The 16464-nt window shown below is 45.4% G+C and overlaps 1 protein-coding gene across 4 annotated transcripts in view; it reads right to left on the bottom strand.

Annotated features, from left to right (window-relative positions):
• Window positions 1–16464, bottom strand: part of tmco3 (transmembrane and coiled-coil domains 3) — a 71359-nt gene that overhangs the window by 24820 nt on the left and 30075 nt on the right. For all 4 annotated transcript variants that reach the window (XR_005461331.1, XM_038802796.1, XM_038802795.1 and 1 more), the window contains 2 exons: window positions 15345–15462; window positions 8622–8817 (listed from right to left, as the gene is read on the bottom strand). Coding sequence is in view for 3 of the 4 variants with exons in the window: in XM_038802796.1 (XP_038658724.1) it covers window positions 8622–8817; window positions 15345–15462 (314 nt within the window). In the remaining variant the exon portion in view is untranslated. The remainder of the gene's footprint in view (window positions 1–8621; window positions 8818–15344; window positions 15463–16464) is intronic.

Raw genomic sequence — 16464 nt, 5'->3', positions numbered from 1 at the left:
TCCTGCACCTACGGGATCAATCCCCTGCTCAGGATGAAAAAATCTATTCGGGAATAGACCCTATGGACATGGGAGAAAAAGGAATACTCCCGCGCTCTCGGCCTCCCAAACCTCCAAGGATCCACCCCTCCCATCTGGTCCATAAACCCCCTCAGCACTTTGGCCGCCGCCGGTCTCCTACCCATCCTTGAACTGGACCGGTCCAGTGGGGGATCCAGCACAGTGTTAAAGTCTCCCCCCATGATCAGGCCCCCGCCTCCAGGTCCGGAATGCGGCCCAACAAGCGCCTCATGAAGCCGGCATCATAGAACATAGAACACTACAGCGCAGCACGGGCCCTTCGGCCCTCAATGTTGCACCGACCTGTGAAACCATCTGAAGCCTATCTGACCTACACTTTTCCTTTATCATCCATATGTCTATCCAGTGACCACTTAAATGCCCTTAAAGTTGGCGAGTCTACTACTGTTGCAGGCAGGGCGTTTCACACCCCTACTACTCTCTGAGTAAAGAAACAGCCTCTGACATCTGTCCTATATCTATCACCCCTCAATTTAAAGCTATGTCCCCTCGTGTTGGTCATCACCATCCGAAGAAAAAGACTCTCACTGTCCACCCTATCTAACCCTCTGACTATCTTATATGTCTCTATTAAGTCACCTCTCAGCCTTCTCCTCTCTAACGAAAACAACCTCAAGTCCCTGAGCCTTTCCTCGTAAGACCTTCCCTCCATACCAGGCAACATCCTAGTAAATCTCCTCTGAACCCTTTCCAAAGCTTCCACATCCTTCCTATAATGTGGTGACCAGAACTGCACGCAGTACTCCAGGTGCGGCCGCACCAGAGTTATGTACAGCTGCAGCATGACCTTGTGGCTCCGAAACTCAATCCCCCTGCTGATAAAAGATAGCACACCATATGCCTTCTTAACAGCCCTATTAACCTGGGTGGCAACTTTCAGGGATTTATGTACCTGGATGCCGAGATCTCTCTGTTCATCTACACTACCAAGAATCTTGCCATTAGCCCAGTACTCTGCATTCCTGTTACTCCTTCCAAAGTGAACCACCTCACACTTTTCCGCAATAAACTCCATCTGCCACCTCTCAGCCCAGCTCTGCAGCGTATCTATGTCCCTCTGTATCCTATAACATCCTTCAGCACTATCCACAGTTCCACCGACCTTCGTGTCATCTGCAAATTTACTAACCCATCCTTCTACACCGTCTTCCAGGTCATTTATAAAAATGACAAACAGCAGTGGCCCCAAAACAGATCCTTGTGGTACACCACTAGTAACTGAACTCCAGGATGAACATTTGCCATCAACCACCACCCTCTGTCTTCTTTCAGCTAGCCAATTACTGATCCAAACCGCTAAATCACCTTCAATCCCATACTTCCTTATTTTCTGCAATAGCCTACCGTGGGGAACCTTATCAAACGCCTTACTGAAATCCATATACACCACATCAACCGCTTTACCCTCATCCACCTGTTTGGTCACCTTCTCAAAAAACTCAATAAGGTTTGTGAGGCATGACCTACCCTTCACAAAACATTATTGACTATCGCTAATCAACTTGTTCTTTTCAAGATGATTATAAACCCTATCTCTTATAAACTTTTCCAACATTTTAACCACAACCGAAGTAAGGCTCACAGGTCTATAATTACCAGGGTTGTCTCTACTCCCCTTCTTGAACAAGGGGACAACATTTGCTATCCTCCAGTCTTCCAGCACTATTCCTGTCGACAAAGACGACATAAAGATCAAGGACAAAGGCTCTGCAATCTCCTCCCTGGCTTCCCAGAGAATCCTAGGATAAATCCCATCTGGCCCAGGGGACTTATCTATTTTGACATTTACCAAAATTGCTAACACCTCCTCCTTTTGAACCTCAATTCCATCTAGCCTGGTCGACTGAACCTGAGTGTTCTCCTCGACAACATTGTCTTTCTCCAGTGTAAACACTGACGAAAAATATCCATTTAAAGCTTCCCCTATCTCCTCTGATTCCACACACAACTTTCCACTACTATCCTTGATTGGCCCTAATCTTACTCTAGTCATTCTTTTGTTCCTGATATACCTATAGAAAGCCTTAGGGTTTTCCTTGATCCTATCCGCCAACCACTTTTCGTGTCCTCTACTCGCTCTTCTTAACTCTCCCTTTAGGTCCTTCCTGGCTTACCTGTAACTCTCAAGTGCCCTAACTGAGCCTTCATGTCTCATCCTAACATAAGCATTCTTCTTCCTCTTGACAAGTGCTTCAACTTCCTTAGTAAACCACGGTTCCCTTGCTCGACAACTTCCTCCCTGCCCGACAGGTACATACTTATCAAGGACACGCAGTAGCTGTTCCTTGAAAAAGCTCCACATTTCGATTGTACCCATCCCCTGCAGTTTCCTTCCCCATCCTATACATCCTAAATCTTGCCGAATAGCATCATAATTGCCTTTCCCCCAGCTATAATTCTTGCCTTGCGGTATATACGTATCCCTGCCCATTGCTAAAGTAAACATAACCGAGTTGTGATCACTATCACCAAAGTGCTCACCTACATCTAAATCTAACACCTGGCCGGGTTCATTACCCAGTACCAAATCCAATGTGGCCTCGCCCCTTGTTGGCCTGTCTACATACTGTGTCAGAAAACCCTCCTGCACACACTGTACAAAAACTGACCCATCTATAGTACTCGAACTGTAGTATTTCCAGTCAATATTTGGAAAGTTAAAGTCCCCCATAACAACTACCCTGTTACTCTCGCTCCTGTCGAGAATCATCTTTGCAATCCTTTCCTCTACATCTCTGGAACTATTCGGAGGTCTATAGACAACTCCCAACAGGGTGACCTCGCGTCTCCTGTTCCTAACCTCGGCCCATACTGCCTCAGTAGACGAGTCCTCAAACGTCCTTTCTACCGCCGTAATACTTTCCTTGATTAACAATGCAACACCCCCCCCCCCCCCTCTTTTACCATCTTCTCTGTTCTTACAGAAACATCTAAATCCTGGAACCTGCAACAATCACTCCTGTCCCTGCTCTACCCATGTCTCCGAAATCGCCACAACATCGAGATCCCAGGTACCAACCCATGCTGCAAGCTCACCCACCTTATCCCGGATGCTCCTGGCGTTGAAGTAGACACACTTCAAACCAGCGTCTTGCTTGCCGGTGCCCTCTTTCGAACTTTTAACCCTATTCATCCCAATTCGGGGCATATACATTAACCAGCACCACCTTCTCTCCCTGCAGCCTACCCTTCACCATAATATATCTGCCCTCCTTGTCCGACACCACCTCAGCCGCCTCGAACGCCACCCTCTTCCCCACCAGAATCGCCACCCCCCCGGTTCTTCGCGTCCAATCCTGAGTGACAAATCTGCCCCACCCACCCCTTCCTCAGACGAACCTGGTCCGCCACCTTCAAGTGGGTCTCCTGGAGCATAGCCACGTCCGCCTTCAGCCCCTTCAGATGAGAAAATATCCTAGTTCTCTTAACCGGTCCATTCAGCCCCCTCACGTTCCAGGTAATCAGCCGGATCAGAGGGCAACCTGCCCCTCTCCCCCGCCGGCTAGCCATAGCTTATCAACTGCTCGCCCCAGGCCAGCTCGCCCCGCCTGACCCGTTCCCCATGGCGATAATGCCTCTCCTCTACCCCCCCGGCCCACGCCAGCTCCTTCCTGGCCATTCCAGCAGCAACCCGGTATCCCCCCCCCCACCCCCCCAGGCTAGGACCCCTCCTAGCCGCGAAGCACCCGCCATGGTACTTCCGTGAGTCAGCTGACTTCTGCTGACCTGGCAGCTCCTGCCAAAACTCATCTCCTCCCGGCATTGGGTCATCCCCCTCTTGCCACACCTCCTTGGCACCGCTTCAGCGCGGGAAAGAAAACCAGTAGAGGCCACGCCCCCAACTCCAGCTCCGCTCCCCCCATCTGCCCCGCAGCACGGACAACCAGAGGAAAGCCCGCGCTTTCACACTGCCACACCCCACCCTTCTGACGCAGCTCCTCAAAATCCAGTTTCACCCCAACCCCCAGCCCCGTACAGAAGAGAACATATAAAGCACATACCCCCAACGTTCCCCACATACCCCACACCCATGCCCAACAGACAGACCCACCCGGGAACAGAGCAAAAAGAAAACCAGCATAAAAAAAACACGTGTCAAAATTGAAGAACATCAACAGCGAAAACAGCAACGGCCATAGTGTGTCCCCAGACCCTAGTTCGAGTCCAGCTTCTCCGCCTGTACAAAGGCCCACGCCTCCTCCGGGGACTCGAAGTAGTGGTGCCGGTCCTTATATGTCACCCACAGACGCGCAGGCTGCAGCATTCCAAATCTGACCTGCTTGGCATGCAGCACCGCCTTCGTCCGGTTGAACCCGGCCTGCCGCTTTGCCACCTCCTCACTCCAGTCCTGGTAGATTCGCGCTACCGAATTGTCCCACTTGCTGCTCCTCTCTTTCTTGGCCCAGCGCAGCACACACTCCCGGTCACTAAATCGATGGAACCGCACCAGCACCGCCCGCGGGGGTTCATTTGCCTTAGGCCTCCTGGCCAGCACTCTGAGCTCCCTCAAGCTCCAGGGGCAAATGGAAGGACCCCGCTCCCATCAACGAGCTCAACATCGTGGTCACGTACGACGGGAGATCCAACCCCTCCAGCCCCTCCGCCAGGCCCAGGATCCTCAAATTCTTTCGCCTCGTGCGAACGTCCAGCTCCTCCAAGCGGTCTTGCCACTTTTTGTGAAGTGCCTCGTGCAACTCCACTTTCCCCACGAGGACCACGGCCTCCTCCTCCCGCTCAGCGGCCTGCTGCTGCAACTCCCGGATAGACACCTCCTGGGCCGCCTGAGCTCCAAGCAGCTTGTTGGTAGTCGCATTCAGGGAGTCCAGCAACTCAGCCTTCAGCTCCGCAAAACAGCGCAGAAGAGAGGCCTGCTGCTCCTGCTCCCACTTCCACCAGTCCTCGGGTGTTCCACCGGTCGCCATTTTGTCCTTCTTCCCCCGCTTTTCTTGGGGAGCTGCTGCAGCTTTTTCCCTTGCCCCACTCCGGGTGAGCACCATAAATTATGGGGAATGCTCCTCTAGACACCTTCCCCCACCGGGATTCGTCGAGACAGCTCCATTTGGGGCCCTCAAATCGGCCCAAAAGTCCTTAAGTAGCGGGAGCTGCGGTGCGGCTTAGCCGCACCTGCAAAGCCGATTTTCTGACCGCTGCACTCCTAGTCCAGGCCATCCACCGGTGGAGAATCTGAGAAGGAGTGTTCCCACACGGGGAAAAGTCCAACAGCACCACTACAAGCCCTTAAATGAGCCCCAAAGTCCGAAAATAGTGGGAGCCACTGAACGTGCGGCTTAGCTCCGCATCACCGCTACCGGAAGTCCGTCTCTGCTTCTTCAATGGCCTTGGTGAGATCTTTTCACCGTTCTTCCCTCTGCGGCTAGAATTCAGCTTTCATAAAGGCCTCAGGTCAGCTTGAGACCTATAAGCTGGTCCTTCCCCCGCTAGCATGCTTGCAGAGGCTTTTGTTTGCTGCTGCTTCAGACAAATCTTGCACTGTTTCTGAGGGTCTGATAACCAAGAAACATCCTATTCCTGGGGGAAAATACTCCTTGAACATTCACCCACGCCTTTTCATCGAACTTCCAACCCGTGCTGCCCAAAAAAGAGCTCTTTTCTGCAACCTTAGGCAGGAGCTGCCTCTGTGTGATCACTCACTCCATGATGCACACCGGAAGTCCCTGACCCACAACTTTTAATAGATTGTGGTACGGGGACCACACGGGAAGCACATCAGGTTAAAGTCACTACTGTTATTAGTTTTAAATCACCACGATCGATTTACAGTCTGCAGATTACAGAGAGAGACTCTAATATACCTTCTGGCTATGACTTCAGCTATCCAGCCCTGAAAACAAAACTAAAACACATCCTGCAGCAAACAGCCTAAAACAAAAGTAAAAAGCTGACAGACAGCCCAGCTCCACCCACTCTCTGACATCACTGTAGTATTAAACACCCATTTCTTAAATTTACTCTCACTACAGATACTTATATACACACCCATTTATAAACACGCATTTCTTAAAGGTACTCTCACATGACACTATTGTGCCTTTTGTTCCATGAGCTGTAACTTTGCTCACAAGTTCGTAGTGCAACATTACATCAAATATCCTTTGAAACGCCATATACGCTATATCAACAGCATTGCCCTCATCACCCCTCATTTTTACTGCTTCATAAAACTCCAGCAAGTTAGTTGAATACAATTTTCCCTCAAGAAATCCAGGCTGGCTTTTCTTAATTAACCTGCATTTGTCCATGTGACTATTAATTTTGTCCCGACATATTTTTTCCAGAAAGTTCCCCCTATAAATTTAAATAACTGGCCTGTAGGTGATAGGCTTATCCCAGAATCATTACAGTGCAGACAGAGGCCATTTGGCCCATCGTGGTCTGCACCAACTCTCCAAATGAGCATTGTGACTTTGTGCCATTCCCCTGCCTTTTCTCAGAACCCTTGCACATCTTTTCACCATTTTTTGAACAAGGGGTGGAACATTTTCAATTCGGCAGTTCTTTCACACCACCTAGAGTCTGTGCCTTTGCAAGTTCAACTCTCACTTCCCTCTCTCAACAGTCTTCGTACCTTATTTACTTTTAAGCACGGACAACATATAAAACATCTCCTCCTTATCAATTTTAAATCCTTCCAGTGTCTGAATTACCTCCTCTCGTACCATGGCCTTGGCAGCATTGTTTTCTTTGGTAAAGACAGATGCAAAGTATTCATTTACTATCTCAGCCATGCGCCCCGTCTCCATGTGTAGTTTGGTCCCATTGAGCGCTAGTCTTTGTTCACACTCTTTGCTTCTCTTATTTACTTTCTCTCCTCCCCTCTGATCCTTCTAGATTCAGTCTGGTTCAACTTTTTCCTCTTTATCTTAATTTCAACTTCTTTTGTCACCCAGGGAACCCAGAATTTGTTTGCCCTACCTTTCCTTTTCAAGGATAGACTTTGACTGTGCCTGAACTCTCTGTTCTTTGAAATTTCCTACCAATCTTTGATCCCAATTTATTCAGCCCAGATCCGTTATTAGCCCACTGAAATTGGCTCCCCCCAGTTGAATATTCTTACTGTCAAGTGTTCATTGTCTTGTCCATAGTCACCCTACACCTTAGGATACAATGAACACTGTCCCGCTAAATGTACTCCTTGATCCAAAGTGACTGCTGGCTGTTACTTCTGGGTGCTCTGCAGCTGCTCAGTGACATCCTTGACCTTGACACCAGGGAGGCAACGCACAGTGCTGGATTCATATCTGCTACTTTATCAGAGGAACTAGAGTTGAGTATATAAAGGTCAGACACACCCACATTCTAATAACAAAACAAAAACACCATCTCCTGACATACACTTGCATATTCCCAAATTAACCAAGGTTTGTCTTCCAGCTGGATGATCATCGAGGAATAAGAGATGTGTCGGGCTATGACAGTACAGATTTTGGTGCTGCTGATGGTCCACAGAGCCTCATGAATGCCAGTTTTGAGCAGCTAGATCTGTCCTCATGCTACTTCAGATCACACAACAGCAGTGTCACGGTATGCATTAGCATGTGTCCTCATTGTGAAAATGCAACTTTGTCTTCACAAAGATTTTACAGGGGTCATTCCGACCAATACTGTCATGAACAGATAATCTACAAAACCGAAACTGGCAATGACATCAAACAGGCTGCTGCATATTGGTCTCCTCACAATCTGATGAAGGATATCCTGTAACCGTATTCTTCAGGACTCATACCATTAGTAATACTAACACATGTACAGTGGACATTAAATATTCCCCACCCAGAGTATATTTTGTGCCCTTGATTCTCTTACTGCTTCCATGGCATTTAATGTGGTGTAGCTGATCTGTCAATTGAAAGGCTTCATGGGGCCCACATACCGAGGTCACCTATGATCACACCTGCCTACCTGTGTAACATATCCATTTGAAACTCAGGTTCTGTCCAGTAGCTGTGTCCAGACAAAGCCACTAACAGAAGTGTGCTTCTCACATTAGCTGAGGCAATGAAGTTCAACAGCGTAAAACAGAGGGAAAAACGTTGATATAAAGTCAGACAGACAGAAAGATAGACACAGCAACAAGGGGAGATTGTGAGAGAGACACGGAGACAAAGAGAGAGAAAGTGAAAGAGAGAGAGAGGGGGGGGGGGAGGAGAGAGAGAGAGAGAGAGAGAGATAGAGAAGCAGAGGCAAATATGTGTTGAGCGATCTCTGGGCAGCACAGGTACAATATCAACGGGGAACAGTTAGCACAAAGCATTGTTAGAAGCATAGCCATGTTGTGGAAGAACTATTTTCTTTGGAGATAGTGGAGCCAGTTTGTGCTGGAAGAGGTGGGATTTCTCACCCATATACACAGCTCCAGATGGGAATATGATATACTGCTCTAGGTAACTGTTCCAGACATATGGCTCTGGATGAAATATTTACATTGCATGACTCTAGATCAAAGTTTTACACTGATTTCTATCTTTTCCAATGAGAGTGCTACAATACCATAACATGATTCAAAATAAATATATTATTACCATTAACATAAGAAAGATAAATGCTGAAATTCCTAGGACAAGTTTCTCTCTATTTCCTTTACTCTCTGTGTGCAGTTTTCTGTAAAATGGTCCAATGAGATAAGTCTTTACCACAAGAGACATCAGAAGAATTGCAGCCAACGAAAACAGAATTTGACCAATAAGAGCGAAAGTCCGCAGTATTTCTAAAATTATACTGTGGAAAAAGAAGAAAGGCAAAATTGTGAAAACATATCCCAAAATAATTTGAAACATGATACTGATATATTATTTTTAAGCTGGGGTCTTACTTTTCAGACAATGATCTTTCGCAGCTTAAAATATTTAAATCTTTTGTCATTTGTTCAGCTTCTTAATGATACATTGGATATTACATGGGATAAATTCACTTGCAACGGCTACAAATTTACAGCAAGTGTGGTCACATAGCCATCCAGACTATTGTAAAATCTCCTCCCGAGCCTTGCCCCAAATTCCTTGCTGTTATTATTGACGGCTAAGTTTCTGTTGCTTCTCATTGTAGAAAATGCTTAATTTGCTGTTTATGCTTTCATCCATTTTGGTTCACAGTCCATGTAGTTTATTGGCTACCAAATTTCCAACTTCAGACCAAATCAATCATTCCTAGCCATCAATCAGTCCAAGCCAAATCCACCTCAATGAGCCAAACCATCAAAAGAGCTTTACAATCTAGAGCCATATATGTCCTGGAATTCTTCTTCGTGTCACAGGATATTAATTCCGCATACGTATATATCTATAGTCCACTTGCAGGGGCGCATATGGACTATGATGTTGCTGAAACTTTGATCTACTGTGAGAGTGGAATATTTGAGCTGAAAGCATGCATGGCAGCCAAGAAAGAAAAGTAGAGAAATATCCAACTTCGGGATATCCAAATTCCACAAAAGTTCTGACCAGTATTTTATTCATTGCCTGCCAAAATGTTATCGTTGTCTGATTTCTGTCAATGAACTAAGGTGCAATCATCATTTAACCAAGAGCCTCCAAGAAATATACCCAGACTGAGAAATACCTCGAGTTGTCATCAGTTGACCACGTAGTTCATTCTCTGCACATGAACATCAAATACGTCTAAATGAATAATTGTAACCTGTGTGAAAACTATCCTCGAGATTGACAAGTGCCAATGTTTCCAGCAGGAAGCTCTCTGTGTGGGCAAATGTACAAACCCAAAAAAAAAAACCACTATCCACTGGAGCACATTAAAACAATTCCCTAATCTTTGTGCTATGCTGTGCAATGGGCCTTGCTGCAAATTGAAGCAAATCATGGAATATATTCTTGAATGGATGAGGCACAACACTTTCTCCCAAGAGGAGTAGATTGGAGGCACTCTGGCTGATGGAAGAATTACATTCTCTATCACAAGTAAGTTGTGTGAATCCTAAGTAGAGTAATTCTTAACTCTAACTAGTAAGAGGAGTAAAAGCCCATGAAATCCTGACAGTAGAGAAAGGTTTCCTTCCCACTCAAAGAAAAATCTAAAGAGTGTGCTGGTGTCTGAGCCATTACGATTTATTTGGCTTATCACCGTGGAATATGGCACGGGTGGCAATTTCACAGAATGGTGCATCGATCATTTTAGACAATTGATAACAGTTGAGCTCTGTGCTAGTGAATATAGACATTGGGCAACAGAGGGAGGAGGAAAAACAACCAGGAGGGGGAGAGGGAAGACAGAAAGACTGAAGCAGAGAGAAATGAAAAGGCAGATACAAACATCAGAGGCAAGAAAACAAAGAGAAAGGGAGAGAGAGAGAAATCATAATTGACAGTGAAAAGACAAAAACTGGCAGGTTTGAGATAATGTCAGGACAGAGACAGTGAAATTGCAAGGTTCAGGTTTGGCAAGTACCATATTTTGTATCTGCAGAAGGTGACATATGTCTGATGTAGCAAAGATAATGATAAAAACAGCCTCTTAGCTGATAAATACAAGGACGATGCCTGGTGAGCGAGGGGACCTGATAGTCCTGAAGACTGTGGAAACACAATTACAGAATCAGAATCCCTGAATTCTTACAGTGCAGAAGGCCGTCCATTGAGTCTGCACTGGTTCTCTGAAAGAACATTCTACCTAATCCCACTTCCTGCCTTACTTCCACATTCTTTTTCTTTTCAGATAGCAATCCAATTCCAATTCAAATACCTCAATCGATGTAGTGTGGCATAGAGTCAGTTTTACAGCACAGCAGGAGACTATTCAGCCCACGTGTCTGCGCTGGCCATCAAGCACCTATTTACTCTAATCCCATTTTTCAGCCTTGGTCTATAGCCATGTATGCTAGTGCATTTCAAGTGCTCATCTAAACGCTTGTTAAATGTTGTGAGGGTACCCACCTCTGCCACCCTTTCAGGCAGTGAATTCCAGACTCTCATCACCCTCTGGGTAAAACATTCTGCCCCTTTGTTAGGATATTGTATGCTTGTCCTTCGGGTTAGCTGCTACGAAGTTACTGCACTCTTTGGGATTTCTGTTTAAATTGTAGTCTCTGGACATTGGAAAAACCTCCCTTTTCAGATGGGCTGGTCCAAAAACATCGCCTTTAGGTTCTGTGGCAGAATCTGTGATGTTGTTTGATAGCCTTGGCAAACAGCCCAATCGGTGCAGGCGGAATTTTCAATGTTTCCGGTCGGGGCCTGTGGTTGGTGAAGCCAGTCAGTAACTTTCAGGGAAGAAGTCGGGTCTTCTGGAGAGTGTCAACTTTTGTTCACTTCTATGTGAAAAGCCAGCGAGCAAGCATCCTGAAGTTTCTCTCTCTCTCTCTGCTAGATGATGGTAAAAGGCATTGTAGCCAAATCTGTGAAGACTTTCCCGTTTAAAGGAGCACAGACAGCCAACAGGACTGGGAAAGAGATCTTAAGTGTGAAAGTACAAGTTTTCCCAAAAGCCAGTAACCTTGGAACTGTGTATCAGGGGCTGGGAAGAGCTGAAGAAGTGAAGCTTGAAGTGGAAACATGTGAGATAAAAACTGCCAGAGTCTTGTACAGGTGAGTAAACTGCTAAATCCCAGGGCCAGGGCTGTACCGTTCTCATGGGGTGGCGCCAGCTCCATCCGGTGGTAGAAAGGCAGAAGTGCACTGATCTGAGCCTCCTGTGTACAGCACCATCTGATAGCCGGCGACAAGAACTGCACTGACTGAACACACCGGACCCAACTCCATCTGGTGGCCAAAGGGTGGAATCACACCAACCTGGAATTCTTAGGGGAAACACCATCTTGTGGTCGAAGGACGGAGTGCGACAACCTGAACCTCTCGAGTAAACCTATTTCCCAGAGGCTACAACCGCAGTAGTGAAGACTCATCGCAGACCTACCCCTTTGATCCCTATTTTACTTTATTCCTCACCAACCCTTACCTGGTGTCTGTCTGGGTAGAGGGTGGGGAGGGATTTGGGGATTAGGTAGTCTGGCAGACGATTATCCTGTTATTTCCTTATATGTTCATCTTTTCTCCTTTTTATTAATAAATAGCTTATTAATGTTTGACTTATAAATCTGGTGTCTGTAACTCATTGGAGTAGCAAGAGTTTAAAATCTTTGGAAAACACAAGTTATTGGTTAATTCACTTATGTTGGGACTCCGGGTTTGTGGGGCTGGAATTGACCACGCACTCGCCCAGGGTGTTGTAACATCTTACCTTAAATCTATGCCCACTGGTTATTGACCCCCTTTACTCAGGGAAACGTTTCTTCCGAGCTACTTCTGTCAACTTTGTACACCTCAATCAGGTTCTTCCCCCCCCCCCCCCCCCCCCACCCTCAGCATTCTCTGCTCGAAGGTAAGTACTACAATAAGTAATCAAAACGTTTCCAGATGAATTTTGCAGAATATGAAATTGCAGATCAAGAAGGTTTTAGAGCCTTCAATTGCAGTTATGAGATTCGAGCATTTAAACCCTCGAAGCAGTCTTCCAAAATTCACCTCCAGGACAGTGGGTTACCATTAACAGCAGTGGGACTTTACTAAACTACACTAAGCATTCATACACGGGTATCTCCAAGGCTGTTATATACATCTGGTTATGTAAACAATGTCAAGCAATGGGCAGCTTGGTTACATGGAAGGGAATTTTTGTTAAATGTATTTGCCTCATTTATACAGGATGTCCAAAGATATCAATTGGTAAGTTCAGACAAAATACAAGTCACATTTAGCCTCTGTGATCACAATGCATATGATCCCATGTGATCACAATGAGGCAGCATGGTAGCATGGTGGTTAGCATAAATGCTTCACAGCTCCAGCGTCCCAGGTTCGATTCCCGGCTAGGTCACTGTCTGTGTGGAGTCTGCACGTCCTCCCCGTGTGTGCGTGGGTTTCCTCCGGGTGCTCCGGTTTCCTCCCACAGTCCAAAGATGTGCGGGTTAGGTGGATTGGCCATGCTAAATTGCCCGTAGTGTCCTAAAAAGTAAGGTTAAGGGGGGGGTTGTTGGGTTACGGGCATAGGGTGGATACGTGGGTTTGAGTAGGGTGATCATTGCTCGGCACAACATCGAGGGCCGAAGGGCCTGTTCTGTGCTGTACAGTTCTATGTTCTACATCCAACCAGGCCATTAGAGAATGTTTTATAACAGTGGCACGCACCATCGGACATATAAAGATAATTTCTGTATTGATTTCTTGGCACATTATTTTTTGTTGGATCCTTTTAAGATTTGCTCTCCCTCCATTTGTTATATATTTCTTTCACCTCTAACCTAACCTTGTTGGTTATTGGTACATAATTCTGCCATTCTTTGAATGACTGACCTGAAGTACCACTAAATGCACTTTCCTTTTTTTGTATCCAGTTCTGTGACCTTTCGGGTTGCCAACCCTTCAGGTTTAGCCTGGAGTCTCCAGGAATTGGAGATGGATCTTCAGGACAACTGCTGTGTGCGGCCCTGGATATAAATCATCGGGCCATTAAAAATAATTAATTTTGTCATTTTCTTTGCCGATTTCTCATTAACAGATGTAAAAATATTGAAAATGGGGAGAAAGAGGCCTTCTCCGACAGTCAAGCATCCAATTGGGTAATGAGTCATTTTGATTTCCAGTTGGTACAGGGAGGCAGCATGTCACAAGCATGGGTCTGTTGGCTGACTAATGGCTAGAACATGGCAGAAAATCATGTGAGGAAACATCCAGAAATACACTTAATCACAGTTGGCAACATTACTGTTCTTCACTGTCTCTCCCTGACTTTCCTTTAATCTTTGCAAGGATCCTCCTGTTAATCCCTTTCTGTCCCTTGTTTCTTTCTTTTAATTTCTGTTATTCTACTTTTTCAATTTTTGTAGCTGGACAATTAATATGCCTATGCGTTTAAGATGGGCTTCACCATTAATCCGAGTGGCTGGTAAACTGAGGATTGACTTATAACCTCAGGCAAGGCTGATTGCAGAGAGCTGTTTATATTTTGGATCAGCAGATTCAAGGAAGATCAGTACTGACGCATCATGATGGACTTGGCTATCAGCAAATGGACTGTTTAGAATTGCCAAGCCTCATCAATGGCCCTTGCCAATTGGTCGAGGTTTTCTCTGGAATTTCATTTTAATTTCTATTATTTTCCCCCTTCTCCTTCCTGTGTGTCTGTCTTGTGTGTGATGGGTAGAGGGTAGGACAGTAAAAAAAAGGGAGTAGCAGACAAGCTGACCATTATTATGTTATAATTATTGCATATCTTAACTTTGTTCCTATTATACATTAACAGTTGTGTTTAACTTAGAAAGCTGGTGACTAAACTTATTGAGCAGTCATGGGGCCATAGATTCTGCAAATTCTCTTATGAATTATTGGCTAATTCACTTGTGTTGGGACTCAGGATCTGTGGGGTTGGAATGGACCGCACACTAGCCCAGAGTGTCGTAACATGTTGAACTTGACCCTTGGATGTCGATATGATCAGCATCTCTCAAAAGTCACATTTACACCCAGAGCCCAGATGAATAGAAGGTGAATTTAAACTGACTTGTGGGGCGAATGGCTGAAATGATCTTTACCAGTGGACTAAATCCATCACCCAATCAAAAGGGTTTCTTCACGCTTACACCTAAAATCTCCTAGTGCCAGTCATGGCAATCCCCCGCACACTCCCTAAAGCAGGTAGTGGTTTAAAAACAGGTTCTTACTCCCGAGGGTAGATGCAGGAAGAATGTTCCCGACGGTGGGTGTGTCCACAACCAGGGGTCACAGTCTGAAGATACGGGGTAGGCTATTTAGGACAGAGATGAGGAGCAATTTCTTCACCCAGAGAGTGATCAGTGTCTGGAATTCATTACCACAGGAAGTAGTAGAGGCTAAAACATTACATGTTTTCAAGAAGTAGTTAGATATAGCACTTTGGGCGATGGGAATCAACGGACGTGGGGGGAAAGCAGGATTAGGCTATTGAGTTGGATGATCAGCCATGATAATAATGAATGGCGGAGCAGGCTCAGCAGGGCTGAATGGCCTCCTCTTGCTGCTATTTTCTATGTCTCTATGTTTAACTCAATCAGAATGCTGGTAGATACTGTCTGACCACTGACTTCACCCTTGAAGGAGATTCTTATTTCTAAACAACCTCTTACTTTGCACCATCACATTCAGAGTCTGACTGGAAGGACAATGTTGATAGTCATAAGGTGGTTACACCATTGGAGGAGAAAACAGTTAAAAATCATGACAGGCAACATTCAATTGTACAGGTACCTGCCAAGGACTTACCTGTTAGAAGCACTACTGCCTGCCTGAGTTAAAGTGGGCATCACAGCAATGAATAAGCTCAGCTGAACATCCTGCATCACCAGCATTCCAAGCAGCACGCTGCTGTATTCCACATCCCCTAATCAGCAACAGGAAAGGCAAATGAAAGCCGTGCATAATCTATGGCCAATAGTTAGATAAATGAATGGGTCCACTTCAAACATGTTTTTAAACATTTTTTCATCCAATCCTTTAAAGTTACAAAGCCAATGCACAGAGTGGCCAGGGCAAACCCTTAACCTATCTCATAGCTTGCTCCAAAAACCAATTCAAAGCCAATTTGAAGCCAATTCAGGTCTACACAAGAGAGACATACAAGATCCAAGCTGACAAGAAAAGGCATTGCAGCTCATCTTGGGCTTAATCTGTAGCTTGATCAAAGGGTCGTGGAGCGATCACTGGAATCATGTTACAAGGCAATGTACATTTGTTGTAAATCTTAGCTCAGCTAGCAAAACATCCAATCCAGTGTAAAGCACAATGTGAAAATTGGGAAAGAAAAGAATATTAAGGCAACAAAAATAAGGACATTCCCTTGATTTTCAATGGCAGTATATTTTCTTTCAATGATTCGCATAGGTTCCTAAATTGTTCTCGCACCCTAATTGTTGAGAGGTAAAGTTGGCGGAACTGGTTATTATCCAACTCTCACTTTCTTTCAAAAATATCAGCGGACCCTGGACTCTTATTTTCAAATCAAACTCCAAAATTCTCATCTAATGTTCAGAAAATAGCAAGTCATACAACAACGGACAAGCCAAGAAAATCCTCCCACTCATTACCGGGATTGTAAATATTTTTAATATAGCACTTGAAATACCAGTTATGCAGAAACCAATGCGAGCAGAGAGTGTGGTTTCAGACAAGCAGTATTAGTAAATTCATAACGTCATATCTCGTTTGCTAATGTCAGAGGGTGACTCCAGTCACTACTGTGTAGCATTTTTAACTAAAATTGGATTTTGAATTTGGACTGGTTTTTTCCTGAAATTCAATTTTTAACGTGTTGAATGCAGAATTATAGTCTGCAGCTAAACTCAGCCTCGCACGCAGAGTCACATCTGCAGGCACAAGAGTAAAA

Source organism: Scyliorhinus canicula, chromosome 7, assembly GCF_902713615.1.
Source record: "Scyliorhinus canicula chromosome 7, sScyCan1.1, whole genome shotgun sequence".
NCBI lineage: Eukaryota > Metazoa > Chordata > Chondrichthyes > Carcharhiniformes > Scyliorhinidae > Scyliorhinus > Scyliorhinus canicula.
The sequence above is the reverse complement of the archived record's forward strand: the minus strand, read 5'-3'. Positions and strand labels throughout refer to the sequence as shown.